Source organism: Helicoverpa armigera, chromosome 31, assembly GCF_030705265.1.
Source record: "Helicoverpa armigera isolate CAAS_96S chromosome 31, ASM3070526v1, whole genome shotgun sequence".
Lineage (NCBI taxonomy): Eukaryota > Metazoa > Arthropoda > Insecta > Lepidoptera > Noctuidae > Helicoverpa > Helicoverpa armigera.
Window position 1 is genome coordinate 2,700,619 of NC_087150.1, and position 24,754 is coordinate 2,725,372.

The 24,754-nt window shown below is 37.5% G+C and overlaps 3 protein-coding genes across 5 annotated transcripts in view; 1 reads left to right on the plus strand and 2 right to left on the minus strand.

Moving 5' to 3' along the window:
• Positions 1 to 11,930, minus strand: part of LOC110378619 (la-related protein 1) — a 99,430-nt gene extending 87,500 nt beyond the window's left edge. For 2 of the 3 annotated variants that reach the window (XM_064043387.1, XM_064043388.1), the window contains exon 1: positions 11,062 to 11,929. In XM_064043387.1, coding sequence (XP_063899457.1) covers positions 11,062 to 11,415 — 354 coding nt within the window. In that variant the 5' untranslated portion in view covers positions 11,416 to 11,929. Of the gene's footprint in view, positions 1 to 11,061 lie in introns of all 3 variants that reach the window. The other variant, XM_064043386.1, reaches the window with a different exon arrangement.
• A 434-nt stretch (positions 11,931 to 12,364) lies between these two features.
• Positions 12,365 to 14,191, minus strand: LOC110378623 (uncharacterized). Its single transcript, XM_064043243.1, has 2 exons — positions 13,810 to 14,191; positions 12,365 to 13,630 (listed from the first exon to the last, which is right to left on the minus strand). Exon 2 carries the CDS (start codon positions 13,623 to 13,625, stop codon positions 12,498 to 12,500), a length of 1,128 nt encoding a protein of 375 aa, XP_063899313.1. The 5' UTR covers positions 13,626 to 13,630; positions 13,810 to 14,191; the 3' UTR covers positions 12,365 to 12,497.
• A 74-nt stretch (positions 14,192 to 14,265) lies between these two features.
• LOC110378624 (large ribosomal subunit protein uL4) lies at positions 14,266 to 24,300 on the plus strand. The gene is made up of 10 exons (XM_049840057.2): positions 14,266 to 14,427; positions 15,656 to 15,836; positions 16,655 to 16,736; positions 18,209 to 18,372; positions 19,179 to 19,303; positions 20,159 to 20,257; positions 21,318 to 21,453; positions 22,584 to 22,719; positions 23,356 to 23,515; positions 24,074 to 24,300. Exons 1-10 carry the CDS (start codon positions 14,425 to 14,427, stop codon positions 24,266 to 24,268), a joined length of 1,281 nt encoding a protein of 426 aa, XP_049696014.1. The 5' UTR covers positions 14,266 to 14,424; the 3' UTR covers positions 24,269 to 24,300.
• Positions 24,301 to 24,754: the final 454 nt, after the last annotated feature.

Consider the following 24,754-nt stretch of genomic DNA (forward strand, 5'->3'; position numbering starts at 1 on the left):
AGCTCATAGGGAAAACGAATCCACTATTAAGAAGCTGCACTATGCCTGGGTGACAAAGGATATATGTATTTTATCCGTGTACGAGAAGTAGTGTCATAGTAGAAATTGGGGGAGACAGTCAAGAATATTTCATCCTTCTAACACCTAAATTCGATGATAATCACACAATCAGCTAAAGATAAGGTCTCATTAACCGAATAGACTAATAGACCATCACAAACTATCAAAAATATAACATGAAGGTGAACGGCACTATTTTTGGCAAAGTAACGTTCGAAGTAGGTAAGGTAACCAATGACAATCAGAGTGCCAACGTCAGCAAGGCGTTGACACCGTGTGACGTATGCCGTACACCCTGGCTGTTTGCCAACCTTCAGGTGATAAGCTAGCTAGATGATTTAGCTGTAAAGATTTTACGAGGGGCATTTTTATTGTTTGTACTTGTATTTGTAGAGTGAATGAAATTCTGACGATGATGATTGAATATTTATTTAATTGGTGTTTGCTATGAAGATCCGTTAGAAATGTAAGGCAGTCTGGGTAACTGGGTTGAGGAGGTCAGATAGGCATTCGTTCACTGTATAACACTGGTACTCAGCTGCGTCCGGATAGACTGGAAGCCGACCTCAACATATTTCGGAAAAGTCTAGGCAGATGATGATGATGAATATGAAGGTCAGATGAAAGATCGTGTTTGCGTTCAGTTAACCTTTAAGTGCAAAAGAAGAAACAATTTAATTGGAAGTTACCTTTGTATATAAAAATAAATAAATAGAAGTAAGAGGTAATAACATCCTATGATAGCTATACTTTATTATTTTCTGGTAGCACGAAATCAAACAACTCCGGTCCAATTGCTAAGGACTGATAGTAATAGAACACCCTTTTCAGGGCATGAAGTAGCATTCAATGAAATGAATACGTAGATTTAAGAACTTGAATTCATCCCAGTCGCCGTTTTCAGACTATAGTTTTTGCATGTCTGCAGTTCTCAAAATGCCAGCGTAAAAACGCCACTCATAAAAACGAGAATAAGCCTCTCGAAAGCAGATCTGAAAAATCGAATCATCGGCAAAAAAGAAGTGTCAGTCTCATCATCTTCCAGCCTTTTATTTGCTCTTTTTACTTAGCTAACTACATTGGTTTCCAGTCCATACCCCTTGCTGGTTACTTGTAATGATTGTCAGTCATGGCTTCTCAACTACTCATAACGACTGTCAAAATGTTCAGATAATAATTGGAAATGTGACCCTAATTTGACGTGCCTTCCGAAACACGTAGGAGTTCATCATGACAAGATGGTCACCCATCAAACGCTCCAAGCGCTGCTTAACCTTGCGATCGATCCCTGAAGTTGCTTAGAAACGAGATTTCCATGGATCGCAATTTTATATCCAACAGCATGACAATCCAGTCTTTGCATGCCCTTTTCGACCTCTAAAAACACACAAAAATATGAATAACGACATCGCCAAGCTGAGTAATCTTTAGGAAACCAAAGGTCACGGCGTGGACAAAGGTGGACGACATCTTTCAAAGTGGGCGGTGGTGACTAGGCAGAAAATTCTTGCTAGCATTATTGGACTGGATATTTCTGCTACGTAGTTTTTAGAGGTCATATGACGTAAAATTATACATATCGTATCTACATACACTTGAATCATACAAATAAGTAGGACATAAGGATATGGCTACCGAAAAGGCACAAATGCAGGCTTCAAGCTGCTGCCGAAATCAGTTTGCCAAACTTGAGTCTTCCTAATAGTAATGCTTGCATGAAGCCATTTGAAAAACACCACTATGTAGTCGAAAATATACAAACACTCAAACGTAGTCCTTGAAAATGGGGAAGACAGCCCTTAAATCAGTTTTAACTAACGTCATTAGACCCTCAAATTCACAATTACAATACAGTTCATGAGCGCCAATATCTGATTAGCATATTTGAGACATAATGTATATTGACAGTTTCTTAGCAAAATTTTCTAGATCGGAAGTATATGACGTCAGAATATTACTGTGAAAATGGAGTAGGTATTACATCAGCTTTAGAGTTCACCCACACAGATGTGAATTGGCGTAATGGAACGTAAAATCTTTCACTACTGGGTACTAAAAGTGGATTAGGTACTTGAGTATCATGGCATAGTTTTGCTGAATTCAGCAAAAAAAGTAAACGATGTGGTTTCGAAAATTAAGGGACGATTTTTGGTGTTTTTGAAAGTAACGAAGAATGAACTAGAACTAGGGGTGTTCTCTATAAGAATTCGATAGTTGGACACTGTTAAGTGTGTTAGTTAGATACTGAAGACTCTCCCGTTTGGTTAAGATGCATCCTTAAGCCGAAACTTCAGCAAAGTAAATCAGAGAAGATTCTAAACAACCAATAGAATATCTTCGCTCAGAGATACTATTGAAAGAGGCGGAGATATTTGAAAAACGAAATCCTATAGGTGATTTAAAAACTTCTCCGCTCCGCTTTAGTGGAGTTTGGGCCTTACACAATCCGAAAAATACTAATCAAAATTAGTTTTAATTTTTCAGGATTACAGCACTATTCATAAAAACTGTTAGTGTTAAGATTAAACTAATAAAAAAACCAATTATAATCTGAATTCAAGGCCGCTTAATTATGTAGGATTTTCCTATCGCAATGAATTCATATCTAATCTTGTACGTAATCACACTTTCGACTATTTAAAAGCAGGTAGCAGTTTTTAAATTAGTTTCTATTCAAATACATGTACACTATCTTTATTTATCTATAATCGAAAATGTGTGACTTGATAATTTTTACAACTCTTTTAGAGGTAAATTCATAAATTGTCGCTATCCTAGTCAGCTCCGAAAATCCTATAAAGATTTCATGAACTAAGTATACTTCTAAAAGTCGTCGATCATCATCTACCTAGCGTTCTCCCAACTCTGTTGGGGTCGGCTTCCTGTCTAACCGGATGCATCTGAGTACCAGTGTTTTATAAGGAGCGACTGCCTATCTGAACTCCTCAACCCAGTTGCCCGGGCAACCCAATACCCCTAGGTAAGATTGGTCGCACGACTTACTGGCTTCTGATTAGCCGTAACGTCTGCCAAAGATGTTCATTGTGATGACAGCCGGGATCTACAGTTTATCGTGCCCTCCAAAACACGGTCATTGGTTTCTCAAAGAGAAGAAGTTGTAGAGGTCTCTGTACCGATTTTGAATATTTTTTTACCAATAGAAAGCCACGTAGTACTCAAATGTAACATGCTATATTTTGTAAGCATTGACGTAGACGAAATAAATAGTTTAAAAACACTTCTCCCTATCTTTAGGTAAGCATATAGTTAGGTGAACAACCTACAGACCAGAATATTTAATTCATTATTACTTTCATTCAAATTATCAATCCTTTTTGTAAAATTATCTTATCGAATAGACACGTGTTCGATGACATGTAATATGGTGTCTTTCTTTCTTTTAAACACGCCTAGTCTACAATTATTTTCCTTAAATGTTTAGTCATTGATGTATTTTGTACTTAAAGTACACTCGTAAGAAACTTCTGAACTACCGTACAGAACCGATTTGCAAAATTCTTTGAGTATTGGAAAGCCAGACCATCCCCCAGAAACATAGGCTATATTTTGTTCGGCTAAGGGAAGAAGTTCCCTCTTATACGGGTAAAACCGCTAGTCAGCATAGTTTTTGACTACATAGCGCTAATTCGCGTTCAGTATCAAAACAGTAGAAATTATTTACCAACCTCAACTAACTTAATACTGCTTTTAAAACATAGAAAACCTATATTCAATAACTACATTCGAATTACAAATGCAGTATATGTTATACAGAACAAGATAAGAATAATTACTTTATGCAAATTCCTACAATATTTATTCGAGGTACCAACTAACGCCATCTATCTGATGTAACGCAAACCACGGCTTGAAAACATGTGTATTCTAACTTTATAGGCATTTTTCAGCTGCTAGGTAAGTTTTTACAAAGTGAAAGTCAATAAAGAAGAATGGCGAACTTGTATGTAAACTGGGACCCATTGATATAAGATTCGTACATAATTGAAACTTAGTACTACTTGTAGATCTATACAAAACTAACAAAAAAGCAAATGGGTAATGAGTTGCAAAAGTTGGAAGAAAAAAGTTATGCAAGGTAGAAGATTATAACCTAAAAATCTCAAAACGAAAAGAATTGTGAACTAGGAACTTGGTGGCCTGGTTTAAACTATAGATGAACGATGTGTTAAAGATCGCCTTCACTGTTTGTTCAGCGTAGGCATCCATTTTAACTCGGCCGTCTCTAATATTTTAATGAGGATACAAACAAACCATGCTGTGCAGCGCTGTGCGAGGCAAGCTCTGTTTAGTTGACCAAACATAGCACAGCTTGATGTTGATTTGTCACCCTTAACTCTTGAGGGTTAATGCATACGCAGCATTAGCCCTGCAGGTGCCCGTCGCATGCACCGCGTAACTGCAGTTATGTACAATTGTGCGACTTCTGCGCCGCAGCGGAGAAGTCGCACAATTTTATTGTAGTGTCGTTACGTTAGCGCAGCGTGCCGCAACAACGTAGCGCAGGCGTCACGTTGTAGCTCAGCAGCAGTGTGGGTAAAAACATATAGGTGTTAAACTATTACATAAAAACATGTTTACTAAATGAAACAGTATACTCCTTATTAAAAACATCTTTTATTTACTTTTTATCACAACATAGAAGGAAGAGGATAATGAATTTATTAAGATTGTCCAAGAATGAAGTTGGCGCAGAAACATAGTTCTGGTAGCTGGCATGACCCATGTACCATAATATGCTCATGACATGAGAGACAACACCCTACTGTCCGAGTTCCTACAGGGCAGTAGCAGTAATAACCTACTAAACTATCTGCACTTTTTCAATTATCTGAGCATTTTCATCCAATACACGATGTCTTCGTAATCGTGCAATGCGTACCTAATTGGCAATTGACACAACGCATTTTGCACGGTAAATAAGTCCAAATCACTTGTGAATCGGAATTCAAAGATAAATACGGTAGTCGTTATGCAGAATAGTCAGTTCAAATAGAAAGCCAGGTCATCAAAAAGTAATCCACAAAATTGCATTCAAATCCTAAGTTAGCCGTTGAAAACAAAACCAAACATGGAATGACAGAACACAGCACTGACAGCAGCCTCTGAGCTTCTATCCACAAACGTTCCAATTTGCGTTCGCACAAAAAAGGTTAGCAATACAACATGCTAGGTAATTATTATTCACTAAATGTGTACTTTGCTTATTCATTGTTGCTGTTTCTATTTTACTTTTCAAGTAAAAAATACAAGAAAATAATAAATGCCAAAGGTAGACGTCCACAAGTGTACGGCGATGAATCTACTTAATAATTAACTATGAAGATAGGAACGTAATCAGTGACACACGATGCGTTCGCAAACTGCATGTTATCTAATTTTTAATAGATTTAGTTTATTTCTAACTTTTAATTCCCATGAGCTAAAAACTCAATATTTTTTATATAATCCTCTATCAAACTTGTTATTTAAATTCATATAGATTTGCAAATGAATGATCTTTAAATCATGTGGGTCCATTTTCGCCATTCTTCTTTGTCGCGTATTTTACTTTTATAAGCACATTTTTTTGTAAATGTCAAGTATTATAGCCCACTCCTGGGCTGCGGCCTCCTCTCACACGGAGAAGGATTGAGCGTTAATCACCACAGCGATATCAACATTAATTTTAAATACACATAAGTAGATATGAAAACGTACTTTTGCAATAACAATTTGAAACCCCCGCCATCTTGTAAACCCAAACGTCAAAACTCCCGCGCAAAACACGAAAAAAAATTCGCTACTAGGTACTCTATGTTCAACATTGCGATTTCAGACTCAGCACACGAAATCGAATCGCACCGATATTTTAAAAGCTGATAAGGATACATAACCTCAAAATTATCACATGTTATGTCACGCTGGGTGACGCAAACATATATAAGCATTATACATACATATACATACATTTTACATATAGTCGTGACTTCGTTACGTCGATTTAATTTACATTATAAATTGTGACAATGACTGAATTTTACAGTTTTGTTCGTCACAGTTGGGCAATAGGACAGTTTTATGTCCTATATTTTTTTGCTTAAAATACAAGACATATAACAGTCCGGTATTAGGTTGCCCGGGTAACTGGGTTGAGGCGGTCGCTCCTTGTAAAACACCGGTACTCAGCTGGATACGGTTGCACTAGAAGCCGACCCTAACATGGTTGGAAAAAAGCTGATGATTTTTCAAATTAAATTATCACCAGGCTAGAAAAACGATCAAAATGATAAGCAACGCCAAGCCCTGGTATACCGAGGGATCCAGAAGGAACCTAACCAGGTTTTAGTTAAAAGTCTGACACACCCTCATAATTCATTTGATGGGGACCTCAATATTACAAGCCTATCAAATACACAGAAAACAAAAGATTCTGAATTCCAATCCAAGAAGCTACATTAACGGCTAAAGCTACAGGCAAGCAAGAAGCGCATGTAACGTGTAATTACAAGGGTAGTTGAAGTATGACAGAAACAGGATATCAATCCCTCATCACGTCCTATAGTCAGTCTACCGAAACCCGGTTTCTGAAAGCGACTTCTCGCCACTTCGGCTTAAAGACCTCATAACTTTGACATGTTTGAACAGAGCACTATGTACTAAGCAAGCATCATCTTCCTCGGAGCCTTTTTCTCAACTATGTTGGGTTCGGCTTCCAGTCTAAACGAGTGTAGCTGCAAGCGCGAAGACAAATGGCTTACTTCGGAGTAGCAAAAGTAATTTTACGGTCTGTTTTGCAATAATATTTTCAATGTTAGTTTGCTTTTATTGAGAAAGGCAATAGGATATTTTATATCCTGGTATGAGTAGTAGTTCCCACAGGACGCGGCCGAAACTGGGTGGAAGCTAGTTTGAAGAATAAATTGCATGTTATTGTTTCAATACAGAATCTAGTAACCAAAATACACAGTTTTATACAAAATATTTACTAAATACAAAACAAATGAGGAAGGAACATCATACAAAATGATAATTGTATTTGAATGAAATACCTCAAATTATTATTAATCAATATCATCAATGTGTCAGGTAATTGAATTATTATTATAAATCTATTTTACAAACTGTTGTGGTTTTATTAATGAGCTGTCTATTTTATTGTAAGCACTTAATAAATGTCATCTACACTAATATGATAAACAGGATTTTTTTTAACGAAACTACTGAAACGCTTTGAAAAATTATTTCACTATTGGAAAGCTACACTCTTCCCGAGTAACATAGGCTATATTTTATCCCGGTACGGACAAAAGATCCCCCGAGACGCAGGTGAAACCGCGGGGTCAGTGGGTCATGTTAGGTAGATTCGATCTGCACTAATATTTGTTTGTTTACTTGAATGCACTAATCTTAGGAAATGGTGAACCAATTTGTAATATTCCTTCAGTGTCAGATTGTAGCTCATTGAGGGAGGTTAGGAACTACTTTTTATCCGGGTGCCTGAAGTAGTATAGGACACTGGTTGCAGCTGGCGGAAGCTAATTAATTAATATAATAAGTATTTATTTTTATGTAGTTCTCAAGAATATTTCTCAATGTCAAATGTTCAAAACAAAGACGTTGATAACACAGTTTTTTTTTCTGAAAAATATTTCGTCATATGTATGACATATTTTAGTACAAGATTCATAAACAAAATGATTTGCAATATATTAAAGTAAGTCTAACAACCAGTCTTACTTGTTGAGTTGAGGAGGTCAGACAGGCAGTCGCTCCTTGTAAAACACTGGTACTCAGCTGCATCTAGTTAAGACTGGAATCCCACCCCAACATAGTTGGGAAAAGGCTATGCAGATGATGACTATTCATAGACAAAATTATTTGCATAAAAAATGCAATACAGAAATTTTGGTGCGTAAGCTTGAAAGAAAAATTTGCAAATTGACAAAAGCCTATTAAAAGAATTCCATTGCTAAATAATGCTGACAGGCGATAATAAAATAATGGTGTAATTGCTTTTATTTATGAACAACAACCAATAAACAAAAATATCATTTTGCTGAAAGATAATATTTTAGTTAAATTACACCGTAAAGCATCTAAATGGGACATTGTGAATTGGGCCAAATATACAACCTTGGGGAAACAGTAATGGTGGATTGCTATAAGTTATCCATCAATTTGCGATTAAAGATTGAATTTCAACATAATCTACATAATATTATGACACATCTCAGATAGGAGGATTATAGAAATTCGTAGTAACAAGAGTTCTAAGTTTATCATAATGGTTTTGGCTGTCAAAAGCTTGTTATGACACTAAACAGAGCCATTTATGTGGTGATTAAGAAGAATAATACCAATAGTCCTTAATAAGAAGACCAGGTAGAGTGCATTAGGGAAAAAAACATATTTTTGTAATGTTTGTTACAACGGTCATTCTTTAGAGGAAAAAATAGTTTTTAAATGAATCCATGAATGAAAAAGTAAGGAATTGCCTTTGAATTAATTAATAAATACATAGATATTTTTATGTAAGTCATCATCTTCCTGACCTTATCCCAATTTTATTTTTAGTCTTCCCTACTCTTCTATTTGCCATCATCTCACAAGTAACATTCTTTCCTACCATATCGACTTTCACACAATCCATCTATTGGTTCTTTGGTCATCCTCTTCCACTATATCCATCTACGTTCATGCCCAAAACCTTAAGCAAATTATTTTAAAATTATTAAGACTGTTACAAACATGGTCTAAAAATACAAATTTTATCTTCACAGATAACACAGTCTTAGAAGTTATCTATGAATATAACTGATCATTAAAAATAAGTTCAGTTGCTGAGAGGAAAACCTTGAAATATCAATGGAATGATGAAGATGTGTTTTTACTTCTTTTTAAGTGACATAAACTACAATATAATTTACAATACATTATGTAATTCATATAAATCATATATTTTACTTTTACCATAAAGTGCATGTCCCGGCTGTCATTTCAACTTCTTTGGCATTCATTACAGGTAGGCAGAAGCCAGTAAGTCTGAAACCCAGTCTTACCTAGGGGTATTGGGTGGCCTGGGCAACTGGATTGAGGAGGTCAGATAGGCAGTTGCTCCTGGTAAAACTGGCACTCAGCTGCATCCGGTTAGACTGGAAACCGACCCTGACGTAGATGGTAAAAGGCTGGGCAGATGATGATGCTTAAAAATCATTGAATTTAGAGAAGACATAGGAAGAACAAAGTCCGTTGTCAGGACAAAGATCAAATTAATAAAATTGAAATGAGACTTATTTTGAACAATATTGAGAGAAGGCCCAAGTTCATTGATAATAAAACATCAGTTTTCTTAAAACCACTGTTTACTATGACTTTTTACACTGAAGTTTGAAAGTAAACATCTGTTTTAAGAGAAAAAGATGTTTATGTTGCCGGTGAAATCTGATTTTAATTACTTTTAGCATCAAAACCATGTACAATAGTAAACCACATAAAGATTTAAACCGTCTGTCACCGTTTTCTACTTAATAATAATGGTGGTGAAAGTATACCCAGTACAATAATAAAGTTATAACTCATATCTTAATAAAGTTAAGAAATTAAAGAAAAGCCTTCATTTGAACATCTTTGGTAGATGTTACGGGTAGTCAGATACCAGTTCTGACAACCGGTCTTACCAAGCAGTATCCGTTTGCCCAGGAAACTGGGTTGAGGAGGTCAGACAGGTAGTGCATCCAGTTACACTGAAAGCTGACCCGATAGACCTGATAGCTGAGAAAAGGCTAGGCAGATAATGACTGCAATAATATAATTCATAAGTATTTTCATAGTAGGTATTTTTTTTACTATTCTTTCACAGGATCTAACTTAGGATGACTTGAAAAAAATAGTGCAGTATCATTATGTCAATGATTAAATGTGGTTCTGAGGGTAGGTGTGCAATTTTTCACAAAAAAATAATAAATAATCACTGTAGATGCATTTCTAATCCTTCAAGAACATTGCTGATAAACCCATTATAAATAATTGCTGGCATGGTTATAAATTATTATCAAGATTACCATAAAACTAGTTAATGGTAATTCAAAGTTTACACAATTGAACTATTTTCTTATTTGTTTGTACAAATCATTTTATAACAATAATGGCATTCAAGGTTGATTTTAGCTATGGTGGCTGTTCTCATATAAGGAGATCAGCCAGCTGTGCAGGACATATAGTGCACAAGCGTTTTGCACAGACACAGATGCACTCTATATTCCTTTATTCTCATAGCCGGAATAAAGTTATAAAAGGAGTATAACATGTAAGGCTAAAGCTTAATTTTGAAGAGATTTAATGCGCTTTGCTTAATGATTATCATGTACATATAGAGTCCATAGTTCTTTGCTAATGTTAAAATGTGGTGCAATAGGGTTGAAACTATGTTTCACCTATTACACCATTGGGGTTGAAATATTTCAATAGTATTTATGTATATAATAAGGTATATTATGAATTAAAGGGGTGCAAAGTTTGGAGTAGAAGAGAGATGGTACCTTGAAAGACTTGATAAAACTTATAAAAGAGAACTTTTTCGTTGTATATATGACCGTAGGTTTTTTGTAATCAATCATGTTTACTTTGAATACAGTAACATTTACATACAGCTAGAAAAATACTATGTATGTATGCTCAGGCAGATGTTTTAGGTTTCATATCATAATTAAGGTGAATACAAGTAGATATATCGAGAAGTAGAACTATTCATAACAAAAACTGTGTTCCTCAGTCTTTGGCAATGCTAATAAGAAAGTTTAAAAAACAATAACAACAAGTATCTAGTTACCGCACTGGGTCATAACCTGAAAACCAAAGAGATGGCACAGCAAAGAGCCACACAAGTCATTGGGAGCGTGTACAATGCATACATAAACATTTTCTTTCTTTCATGAGTCAAGGATTAGAAGTGGATTGCATCATTCATGTTATGACAGTGTTTGTTTACATAATACCACTCACCTGCCAAGGGTTCACTTTAGGTATTGGTGCCTCAACAAACTTCTTCGGCTGACTCTCAGACGACTGCTGCTGCTGCTCGGGAGTCGGCTGCGGCTCCGACTGCGGGGCCGGCGCCTTCTGCGGGCGGGGCGGAGCCCTACGCTCCGGGTGCCTTCGACCCTTGCCTGGACGGCGGCCGTGCGATATCACAGGCACGAACCCCTCCTCCTCCTCGTCATCCTGCTTGGTGGGAGGCGCGTCTGACACTTCGCCCGGCGCGGCCTCAATGTTCTCCTTATTGCTGTCACCCCCTCTAAAGTTCAACACTGACGCGTAAGAGGGTCCTGCGCCCTCGGCGGACACGCGGGCGGCCATGCCGCCGCTGCCCTCGTTATGTAAGCCCGGGCGCGCGCTCCGCGCCGACAGACGATCACGAGCGCGCCTCCATGCCCCTCAACACGACGGCATGATGGGGTTAACCCACTAATTTCGAACGAACTTTCCCGATGAAAACGGCCCGATCGAACAGTGCGAAGGTCGAATTATTCACGAGTAACTCACACGTCCCAGTGGCGCGCACACACGGTCGTACGCTGGGAAATATGCGCGAACCTCTCGTACCACACCGGACTGACCCTGGTTGGACCGTATTTACATCGAAAAAAATGCACTTCCGTCGTCTTGTTCCAACTTTTCTGGCACACTGAACGATCCGTACGCACTTTATCTATCGAAGTCGTGTACCGATCACTATGAAATACGCTCCTATTAACATAAAATCATAATAGAACCATATTTTGTTCACTATTCACACATGTGGTCGGACGCCCAAAAAGGGATTTTTCCGCAACACACACGGAACTTACGGAAGGCTGTGACTTCTAATTTTACACGGGACATTTCAACGCTAGAGGGCGCTGAAACATCACTGACAGTGAACTCATTCGTAATTAACAATAAATAAGTGCAATTATTAAATGAACTATTTGATTTTCAGCATGTCATAGTGCACTATATATGTGTATGAGCAATTATCTTCCATTTCTGTACTCAGTATTATATTTTTGATGTCAATTTAATGTTGACTTCGAACCACTACATCGCTCATAAATATGAACGCATCGTTTAAAAAATCACATTTCGGATCTTGGCAAAATGTTCGCGAATTTTTGTATGCAACACCAGAAAATAATCTAACCCTGTTTCGTTTAATACAATAAGTATTTAAAATATAAAGCATAAAATAACATTTTTTCATTGTGTTTAATTCATTTATCTGCAAATAAAACAAATTTTTATTCAAACATTTTATTGTCTATGGCTCATCATTTGATTTCGTTTTGAAATCGACTACGAATCAAACATAAATCTTGTAAGAATAATATAAAAACTTTAATAAAGTTACACTTATCAGAAAAACATACTAAATAATACAAGAAAACCTGATTTACGTAAAATTACGGATAGACACTCTCAGGATTAGTGGGGCAATACATTCCCAAAAAACTCCTACAATTTCTGCAATAATGATAAACGTCTTTGCAAGACCTCAAAATATACGGCAACGGGGCACATATCCAACAACAAAGCAAACATAAAATCAAAGCACATAAATGTGTACAAATAGTTATTCGACTCGTTACAACAGTCATCCCCGTATATCCGCACTCTGGGCACACAATAGGCATCGGTGCGAAACCAAATGTATAGACTCTGGCAGGAGGAGGAGGGACGTTGGCTGGCTCGATATACACATCAAATGCAGTAGTGTAAGTAGGGGGCGGAGTGTGCGGAACAAAAGACGGCGAAGGATAAAAAGTTCCCATGAATCTAGGTCTTCTTCTCACCGCCATTTGCCTTAAAACGAAAGAATAAGACGGAGGCGCGCTCGTCAAGGAATCAGGAGGCGTTATATACCCAGATTCTAGATCAAACTTGAAAATTTTATTCAAATTAGGTCCTAAATGGCTGATAACTGATAAAGTTAACGAACTGTCGTTTAGTTTTGATAGCGCTTGTAAAAACAAACTTTGCGGTTGACCCTGTGGGCTTTGAGGAATGGCAAGTTTTAACAACGACAAACGAGGTTGAGTTGTGATAGGACTTTGATTGGAAGGCCTAATGATTAATGGTGCGTATGTTCCTAAATGAGAGTTGTTTCTGCTGTAGGAAAGTGTTGTTGAAGCAACTCTGGCAACACAGTATTGAAGTCCAGGCTCAGGATTTCCTGGAGAAGGCCTCCCTGAACTGTTTCCTAGAGTCGAAAGAACTTGATTTTTCGGAGCCATCGTTGCATCATATTTCGGCAAATTCAATTCGTTGTATATAGTTATATTTTCTCTCATTGTAGATGTTTGAGGTCTGGGTATTGATTGGCATTGATTTTTAGAATAAGTCGGCTGTTCTATGTAAATTTTTGTTTCTGCTTTCGTGGATGGTGCCTCATCTTTCGTTATGGATTGTATTATAGTTATAGTCGCCTGTTCTTTTGATACATTTAGTTCTTTTGAACTGGTTTCGTCATTCTTCGTTGGCTTCTGTGGTATGCGGTCCAAATCGCGACTGCATTTTGGCGTTTCATCCATTTGAGCTGTTGAAATACGAGTATGAAAGTAAAAGCTAGATTTTTCACTAGATTAGCTAATTGGGCGAAAGGCTTAGGATAAGGCAATAGGCGGATAATTAATATTTTTGTATTTATTCCACTACTTTAGAGTTGAGAATGAATACTAGGCCTACTTAGCTCATAAATAAGCGCAAAGTGTCTACCTGGTTTGTTTGACTTTCACTCGATAAAGTATTGAACTTATTTGTGCAGAATTTATATGTATTTATTGTTGCATTCACGTACGCTTGGTGCATATTATTAATTTTATATTGCTGGGACACAATATTCTATTTTATGCACTTTACGTGTTTCAATGGAGAATCCAGGGTAGTAAAATATATAGACTTCTAGAGTTTCAGTATTATTTCACATAGCAAATGTAATTTTAATATCTCGATTATAATGTAAACATTGTTGGGTGATCTAAAATGTCAACACTTGTCATTTAAACTTGTGGCAGTATATCATATCCTTAGCTTCATGGTGTGATACTATTTTGGTTTAGGATACCTTACTGCAGTTTTTAAATACATTAAAATTAATAACAATATTTAAATAGGACGTTATACATAAAAGCGATAGAATAGTGTATTTTTGAAACACATTTTAGTAAGTTACTAAAAGTTCGTTTAATTTTTTTGAGCTGGTCACTGCCTTTTTATACTGTCAAAAAACCATTCTAATTTCCGGTCTTTTTACTCCTCCGTGGCATGGCGGATGGTCTTTACCGCCGCCTATAGTGTTTTTTGGAGGAATAACTTCGCTAAAATAGCGAAATGGTAAGTTTAATTCAAGCAAATGTGATTATCTATTGTTAAATATCGTTGTGTGAATCAATCGGATGAAGTGAAAGTGTTAAGTTGGATTTAATTGTTGCCGTGTTCGAAACACGTGTTTCCTTTTACTTTTCGCGAAATAACGAAGGTGTGATGGTGTTTCGTAAGTTATTTGTGTAATTCATCATGAATGTGGATTAAAATTCAGCTTTACAGCTAAATTATATCCCTCGGGCAATCTTAACCATATTTTATTTTTGTCTCAAATCGGCACACGCTATGGTGCATCACTTGTTTATTTATCGTAATTACTTATGAAAATATAACAATTTGATACTAAACCATATTTCTTTAACATTTATTAAGAAATATCATCAATATATGCACTTCTGAAAACATTTTATTGTTGTGAAAATGTGTGACTATTTTGAGGTTATGTTCATTTCTGAACAAAATCGATGCCGGAAACTTGGTCTTAGCTGTTGAAAACAACCTCAAATTACATTTACTTGGCTAGATTATCGCCAAAAAATCAATTTTATACTATTTACACCTTATTAACTTGGTTAAACTACCTTCTACCTGTGAATTTCAAAATGAGTCTAGATTTTAAGGCTGTATCCCCTATACTCTTCCTAGTTGCACTTTAATAGTCTTCTAGGTACAATTTTAAGGGGTAAAACAAATTGTTCCCGTAGGAAACAGGGCTAGTAACATACTGGCTGTGTGTCGACTTGTGGAACACATTTATTTTTCACAATAATAGTCATACTCTTTATGTTGAACCTTCATGCTTGAAAGTAAACCTAGTATGTAGTATTTCGGACATGTACGAACTTGTATTGACATCTATCAGCATCAATGTGATAAAAAGTCCATATTATTAAATTGAAAAAATAAACAGGGAAAAGCTGCACGAGTTATATTGGACTTGTAAACTAATGACAGCAATTACCTGGAACCAAATCAATGCAGCAAGTTGAATAGATAGTCTTCTGACCAATTGCCAATACATGCTGAGAGAATTAAATACTGCAAATTGAAGCAGTATTTCTTCGATATACTCAAATTTTCCTCCAACTACTTCCTGAAAACTAATTCCTTCAAAGAAGTTTACATAAGCATGACAGATAAAGGATAAAAAACAGCTGTTGAATCAACAGTATGATTAATAAAAATGAAACAAAACATTGTTCCGAACATAAACTAACTTTAATTCTTCTTCCACCAGAGTCTATCAGTCGCCCGACCTCTCGTGTCGGTTTACACGGAGAAGAGCGAGGCAGTCGCTGGCGCCTCCCTCCCTCTCCCGTTCGTCTTCAAGGCCCCCATCAGGCCTGATCTTGTCAACGATGTACATGTCTCCATGTCTAAGAATGCTAGACAGCCCTACTCTGTCAGCAAGGAGGCCGGTATGTATACTTTTTTTTTTGCAGCAAGGAGGTTAATGTCCTTATTGGAAAGACTGATGACAATGAGATTACCAGGGATCTTCTTTGTTATCCCTCATCAGAGACTAAGGGAATTTATTGGAAACAGTAAAGTTAACATAATTCTTAGTAATAGATCTTGGAATTTTTGGAGTCAATATTACCTAAGGCTGTATACAGGAACAAAACTGGTAACTGATGACAATCTACTAACATTGTAGCGACAGTGCAAATCTAAAACAAACTCAATATTGACTTGTAAGACAAATAATATTTTAGATGTCATGATAATATACAAAAGTAGACAATTCTATTTATTGTTTTGAATATTTCAATTCAAGACTGTCCTTGACCTTGAACAAATTCAAGGTCAGGTTCAAAGTTGTAGCTTCTCATTTTCTCCTGCACTAAATGTCCACGCTCTCGGATTATTGCTGTAGAGTGTTACTGCGGATTAGTGCGACATCAACGTAAAGACATGGCGTTCTGGACCCGCTAAGTAGCGGGGACGGGTGCAGAGTTTTTACTACAAACATTTGTCTAGAAGTAATAGTAGCGTTCTATAGCAGACTGAAAACTGATGAAAAATTATAAATATGTATTCAAGTTCAACAAATTATCATTGTTCGAAAATATATGCAGTCTTAAAAGATTGACCTTGACATTCAAAGGTCGAGTCAGTACATAAGAAATCAGTTTAACCTCATTAAATCCCTGTTATTTAACCTCACCATGTTGACACACCAACATTTTCAAGGTCAAGGTCACATATAATAATTTTCTTTTCCCTTTGTCACCAGGTCACCAAACCAGTGCCGAGTCCTGGGGTACCGGTCGTGCCGTAGCGCGTATCCCGCGTGTGCGTGGTGGTGGTACCCACAGGTAAAAATATTATGTAGTTTTATTTATAGTAAGTGTATATATTAGGTAATAAGTTAGTTATATGTTGTATATATATTTATTATTAAGTTATTTAATCTTGAAATACAATAAATTATGTAGTTTGTACCTATGTCCTATAGGAATTACTTCCTGTAACTGGATAAATCAGTTATAGGTACCTAGTTCCATCTGCGCGGATAAAATATAGCCTGCAAGTCTACACTCGCAGTTTCTACGTGTCGAGAAAACTATGCACGATAGACTGCACATCAGTGGTAACTGTCATGCACCTAACTCAATAGTAATAAGTATGATTTTCCTATAAAACTGTTACCACTGACCTGAAGTTGACTGTACTTCTGGCACTTGGTTAAAAAGTAGCCTACTTGTAATTTTGATAATTTGTAAGCTGTACTACTGCCAAGTTTCATCAAAATCCATCTGGTAGTTTTTACATACCCACTTTCGCGTTTATAATATATCTTAATAGGATAGAAGTTACTCGGAGATAGATCACCACCTCAACAGTGAAAGAGTTTTCAAATCGGTCCACTAGTTTCGGACCCTCTTTATACAATCAATTTTTTCTTTGTAGTTATCTAGCTTCACAAATATGGCGTTGATCCCCGTTTAAAAACTGTTACTGTACAATACAGTAATGAGTTACAATGGCGGGGTACATGAAATTTCTAATAGCGCGGACGTCTACTCCTCATGGTTAGACGCATTCGATATGTTAGAATACATTAACATTAACTAGCTTCCACCAGCGGTTTCACCGAGTAGTACTCCAGCGGTTTCACCCTCATCCCGGGAAAAGTACTTAGATATGTATAATGTAGCCGAAAGCCTTCCTTGATAAATGTGCTATCTAACAAAGAATTTTCCAAATTGGTCCAGTAAGTCTTGAGAATTAGCATATGGAAGCAAACAAGCTCTTCAGCTTTATAATATTAATATAATAAAGGTCAGTGAAGAAGTATCTAACACACTTAGGCCTGGTTTCACTGGTTATTGAGTGTCAGTTAGCTATCTGCCAGATAAAGACTGCTTATGGTTTCTGCCAGATATTTCTATCCTAGCCCTGTGACACCAAAAGTTATAGTTTATCTGTCACTTAAGTTCTTGAGCCATCAGAGACTAAGAAATTGGCTGTTAAGCTCGCAAATATACAACCTTATATTTATTTAGTAGAAGATCTAGCTCACTCCTCCTCGCCTCCAAACGAGATTGTGCTAACTTAGCAATACATTGTCGCTGTGGCGGCATATTGGGCTGAAAAAGTATAGTCTCACTTTAAGAAATGCCATCAACACGAAAGAAGAAGAAGCAATACATTCATCATCATCATCATCTCAGCCATAGGACGTCCACTGCTGAACATAGGCCTCCCCCTTAGATCTCCACAGATACCTGTTGAGCAATACATTGTGTCCCAAAACTTCTAAATACCACCTTTTCTCGTTACCCAGGTCCGGCCAGGGTGCCTTCGGTAACATGTGCCGTGGAGGCCGCATGTTTGCGCCCACCAAGCCGTGGCGCCGCTGGCATCGTCGCGTCAACCTGCGTCAGAGGCGCGCTGCTGTCGCCGCTGCCGTCGCCGCTAGCGGTGTGCCCGCTCTTGTGCAGGCTAGAGGTAGGTTTTAGAAGGAATTTACCACATTTTGTGGTGATTAAGACATAGTATGCATGGCAGAGGAGGTAGGAAGTCTATAGCGGTGACTACAGGTAACTTTAGTAGGAATTGTGAAGGTTTTCTTAGTTAGATATTTGGTGCAGTGTCAATGTTAGCAGCGTTTGACCTTAGGGCATATAAAGGTCGCTCGTCATATCCCGAGCCTTTTGTTGGGAACTATGTTGGGGTCGCCTTCCATTCTTACTGGATGCAGCTGAGTACCAGTGTACAAGGAGTGACCACATTTTTACGACTTCCCAAATAGGAGGAGGTTCCTGATTCGGATGTATTTTTTCAACAAAAGTTTAAACTTATCATTTATACGTACGGCATAACAGGTCTTTGTCACCAATCAATAAATTGGCCGCCGCAAGTATACTTCACTGTTGAAATATAAACATTTTCTCCTTAAAAGCTAATTACAGATCTATATATCTGTCGTTATGTCTATGGAGAGATATAAAACTTCCAAGCCAACCATCCGGCTGAACGGTATTGTTTAGCGCGGACGTAAACTATGGAAAACATTCATATTAATTACTACTTTGATAGTCTTAACTTCCCGACAGTGCTTTTTTTTTCAAATTGATTCATTATTTTCGGAGCTTTTAGGGTACAAACAAAAATATATTTCCCCTTTATTATATCAGTATAGATTAGTTTTGACAATGGTCAAAAACCTAGTATATTATCTCTACACCTCATTAGTATAACCTAACTTTACATTTATTGTTCAATTATAACAACTTCCCTTTCTCATTGTTCAGGTCACATCATCGAGAAAGTACCCGAGCTGCCCCTCGTGGTCTCCGACAAGGTCCAGGAGATCAACAAGACCAAACAGGCTGTCATCTTCCTGAGACGCATCAAGGCCTGGTCTGATGTGCTCAAGGTATGTTCTGGAACATTCTATTTGTTTTACTAGCTTCAGCCAGCAGTTTTACTTGAGTCTTGTGAGAATTGCTTTATGCATTTTTTTTCCAATTGAAAGAATTTTAAAAATTAAATGAGCAGGTCCTGAGATATGAGCGTTCAAACCAAATTTTAACCTTAGTAATAGGGTAGACTTAAAGACTGCTTTTTTAGTATAGCGTCATGCTGTGCATAAGGTCTCGGGTTCAATTCCCAGGTTGGGCTGAAAGCTTAGTGGGTTTTAAGAAACTTTCATAGAGCAGCCTGGACTCAGTTTGTGATTGATATACTCACAAACGCCGTGCATCAAAGAGCATGTTACTGTCTTTCCTGCGCCTAAACCCTTTTTAGTTTTTTGGTGAAAACCACACAGTTATTTGTAATATTAGTAGGGATTAAGTATTTTCTCCTTAAAAGCTAATTACAGATCTATATATCTGTCGTTATGTCTATGGAGAGATATAAAACTTCCAAGCCAACCATCCGGCTGAACGGTATTGTTTTTTAGCGCGGACGTAAACTATGGAAAACATTTACATTTAAAAGAACTTACGTTGTGTTCGTACTGCGTTGTTAACAGGGTTGAAAACTAGGGGCAAAATTTGTTTTCTTTTCCTATTTTTATATTGAGACGGAAATTGAAATTATACTTGAACATTTTTTTATGAAGTCTGTAATTGAAACACTATTTTGCTAGAACCTTGATGACTATTCTACGGAACTAGTATTTTAAGCCCAGGATATTAGGGCGTTTGCCATCTTAAAAGATTTTTTGGTGTTAAATATATTATTTTCTCTCAAACTTCATATAAAACATGTGTTTTCTTTTGCATAGGTGTACAAATCTCAGCGCCTTCGCGCCGGTAAGGGTAAGATGCGCAACCGTCGTCGTGTGCAGCGCAAGGGACCCCTCATCATCTACCATAAGGACCAGGTATGGTATTAACAATATAATATAGTTCTTTATTTACATACTAGCTGCTGCCCGGCACTTCTTTCACGTGAAATAGATACTGTGAAAAATCCCTCTATGTTGAAACATTCTTCTATTGGTCTTAGCGTGTTGGTAAGCCTACAGGCCTCCTCGGTGCATGGGCTAAGTGACAGTGCATATTTTTTCAAATCTGCCCAATTCTCTATCCTATTCAAGCATAGGTTTCGATGCATACATTTCTTTACATACATTAGCCTTATAATAATATAAGTAAATATTTATGCATGTGTTCTCACTCCATCAAATAGTTACAGTAAAGTCATAGTATATGGAAAACAAATGTAAATATTTTGTAGTTAAACAACACATAGGAGCACAAGCCTTACCTCAGCTTCACCGGTTTACCGACACACCTACTTCGCACTTCCAAATAAAAAGTCTAATGAACTCCATTCCAAATGGTTCAAGGAAACTTATTCTGATTTTTCTTGAAACCCCAGCAGCGTTTTAGCCACAGTTTTGATAGACTGCAGCTTCGCTACTGGGACATATAGACGCGGCATAACCGAACTGCTCGCGTTTGTACGCACAGCGGATCATAAGTGTCGCTACAAACTTAACTACTTCCTGTACATGGGTAAATTATAGCCAAATCTGTGGACCAAATTTCATTAAAACCTGTTCAGTATACATTTAAAAGTGCCCAGTTTTTATATTTTGACATTCTGATGGATTTTCGGCTTCTATCAAAGCCACTACGTGTAGCTACTTCGTCTTTGCAAATAGGCCGAAAAAAACACATAAAAAATTCATTAAACGTGAAATGAGGTATTTACCATCTGACTACCTTCTGTCTTCATTAAATACATCATATACTGGAGAATTACTCAAAAGAGAAAATGTAGCTGTTATATTGTACTTATTGCCGTTTGTATTTATATTTCTTAACAGAACTTATTGATCAACCATGTTGATAAACCACATTAATAAATTAATAAATACAGGATGTTACAAAAAATTCTTAATAAATGTTGTTCTAAATTTTTTTATTTTTGTGCAGGGCCTGACCCGCGCCTTCCGTAACATTCCTGGCGTTGAGATGCTGAATGTGGACAAGCTGAACCTCCTCAAGCTGGCGCCCGGTGGCCATCTCGGCCGCTTCTGCATCTGGACCCAGTCTGCCTTCGATAGGCTTGGTAAGTTCTGATTCCTTGTACTAAATGTGCAAATTACAGCCAAGACCTACCTAGATTATTGTGCCTTCCGAAACTCTGATGCTGAGGTTCTACCATTGCATCCGCGTCAAATACTGACGACAGCGTCAACCCTGAGAAGTCGATCACAACTCTCGAAAAGAACTAAAACTGACTCCTAAAAACACATAGCAAAAAAATATATTTAAAGCGCATAAGCTATGTTTATTTCGCTACCGATTTCTAGCTAGAGCATTGTCTTGAGTTTATTTGGTCCCTTCCAGTTTTTTTATGAAGTCGCTTTTTAGTTGTTTGTAGAATTAGATATTATATTTTTTGCGAGTCCTCGACTTCTCACAATTTTCATTATCAGATTCTGACGCGGTTGCAATATTACCATTTTAGTATCATACTCTTTCATAAAAATAAATGATCATCAAAATCCAGCCGAATTGATATTAACACTACTTTTTATGAAGTCGGTTAAAAATGATCCCCAATAAGCCTTACTCGTTTCGTTTTCAATGCGATTCGAGTTACGAATATCGAGGGGTATAGTGAAACTTCCCTTAGGAAACATTGACGCAGACAACTAGTCGGTCAGTGTGTCGACGTGTGGAAGACATTTATTTTTTCTTAATATTGGAGCTAGATATAAAATGGGTTGTTTTAAAGAGTCCCATCATCCGCTTATAATTTTTCAAAGTTATGTTTGGGTTACCTTCCAATCTAACTGGATACAGCTGTGTACTAGTGTGCCACATGCAGAAACTGCCTCTCTGACCTGCTCAGTCATGGCTCTGATATCCTGATACATCTTATCAGGGCTGGTTTCCAAACTCCCTAAACCCTGATAAAATATAGACGTTGTCCCGCGGTTTCACCCGCATCCCATAGAAACTACTGCCCGTACCGGGATAAAATATATAGCCTATGTCGCCAGGGATTGTGTGTAGCTTCCCAAGGGGTGAAAGAATTTTTCGAATTGGTTCACTAGTTTAGAAACCTTTATAGTACAAATAATCTAAAACATGTGTCCTCTTAAATGTACTTAGACTCATTACTGAACGCAGTTTCAATCATCTTTTATAGTCATTTGATTAATTACTATAGTAGATTAACCTCTTCAACAGATTCCCTGTTCGGTTCCTGGAAGACACCCTCGAAGGAGAAGAAGAACTTCAACCTCCCTCAGCCTAAGATGGCCAACACCGACCTCAGCCGTCTGCTCAAGTCTGATGAGATTAGGAAGGTGCTGCGCGCGCCCAAGTATGTACCACTTTATATGTTGTTATGTATAAGTTTATTGAGGGAAATATGATTTAAAATTTAAAAACATAAAACCCCTACAAAAGAACCTTAGTTACATTTGAAAAGTAAAAAAAAAAGTAAGTCGCTTTGGTGGACCATTGTCAAAAATGTAATTAGGAGTGTCTGTCTCATCATCATCCTCCGAGCCTTTTTCCCAACTATGTTGGGGTCGGCTTAGGAGTGTCTGTCTATGCTGAGTTATTTTTAACTTTAAAAGGTATAACTAAAGTTTTATTTTTAATCAGATGACACCTCTCTTTTTCGTTGGGGGTTTAAAAATTAATTAAGTTCCATTCTTTCTGGCGAATTATCTATGGAAACGCCTTCACTTATAGATTAAAGTTTCTTACTCTGACTTATTGCCTATCTGACCACAACCCAGTTGAATGTCAGACTTGCTTCTGATGGCCTATAAAGACTGCCAACTGCCACATTCTATTCTTAAAACTCATTAACATGATGATATCACTCTATCAGAGCATTGGGTTATGACAACAATGATTACTCACACGTTGACACTTTCTGACCTCACACACACACACAAACCATCCCCCCCACTTACACACATTCTTACCCCCCCATTTCTGTTTACAGCAAGCGTGTAGTCAGAGCGACCAGGAAGTTGAACCCGCTGAACAATACCAAGGCTATGCTGAGATTGAACCCGTACTCGGCTGTGCTGAGGAGGAAGGCCGTTCTTGACCAGGACAGGAGGAACAATGCTAAGGCTTTAGCTTTGGCTGAGAAGCGTGGTGTAAGTACTACTTGAATCTTAAAGTTCTTTTCTCTATGTAACTAGATAAACCTATGATCTCGCTTGACGTTGTCCTGTAGGAACTACTGTATGTACGGTAGACTGCACATCAGTGGTAATTGTCATGCACCTTAACTCAATAGTAATAAGTACGATTTTCCTCTCACTCAGGGATAGGCTAGCTTCCCAGCTTTTTTTCTCTTTATAGATTATAGATATCTTCATATTTTTAATGATAATGTTCCATCTGTATAAGCGAGAAAATGCGACTTCCCCGAGGTTCGAGGATTTCCTGCACCTGGATAAAAAGTAGCCTACTTACTTTCTCTACTAAACAAAATACCAAATTTTGTTTGAGTTGGATTCGCTGAGAAGTAAGTTTTATTCAACCAACTGATTTAGGGAAATTGGTTAAGTTAAAATGATGATATCACTCTATCAGAGCATTGGGTTATGACAACCATGATTACTTACACGTTGACACTTTCTGACTACCCTCCTTTAAACCACCAACTTAACCCTATCAATTTCAACACTAAAATATCATTCATATTACAGATTAAGTTGCCCGAATCCGACCCCGCCGTCAAGGCCGAGAAGCTCCGCCTAAGAAGAGTCAAGGCCGCTAAAGCCGCAGCGGCTAAAAAGCCCAAGAAGCCGGTAGCCAAGAAAACCGCCCCCCCTCCCCCCAAGAAGGCGAAAGGCGTCAAGAAACCAACCCCAAAGAAGGTTTCCAAGCCCGTCGCTAAGTGAAGGAGTTAATAAATTTATATATTGACACACAATTTGGCTTTTTATTTGTACAATTTTATATATACGTCATCATTTTTCCCAACTATGTTGGGGTCGGCTTCCAGTCTAACCGGATGCAGCTGTGTACTAGTGTTTTACAAGCAATTGCGTATCTGATCTCAACCCAGTTACCCGGGCAACCCGATAGCCCTTGGTAAGACTAGTGTCAGATTATTTTTACGCACACCTTTTAAGACTAAATGGGACCGAATTTTATTGTGTCCATTTCGACCGCGCGGCCACCTCATAATTTTTGATGAAACTTTGCCAGGAATTAGTAGTAATTTGTTACTTTTCACTCCTCTTTTCCTGAATTTGTTACAAAAAAAACCAAGCCGCTATGACAAAGAACAGTTGGCCGCTAGAACCGCCACTTGCCGTAGTCATCGCCCGTGATTACTCAGAAACTATACAATGCAGATAGACGAATGATACATCAAAAGAAAG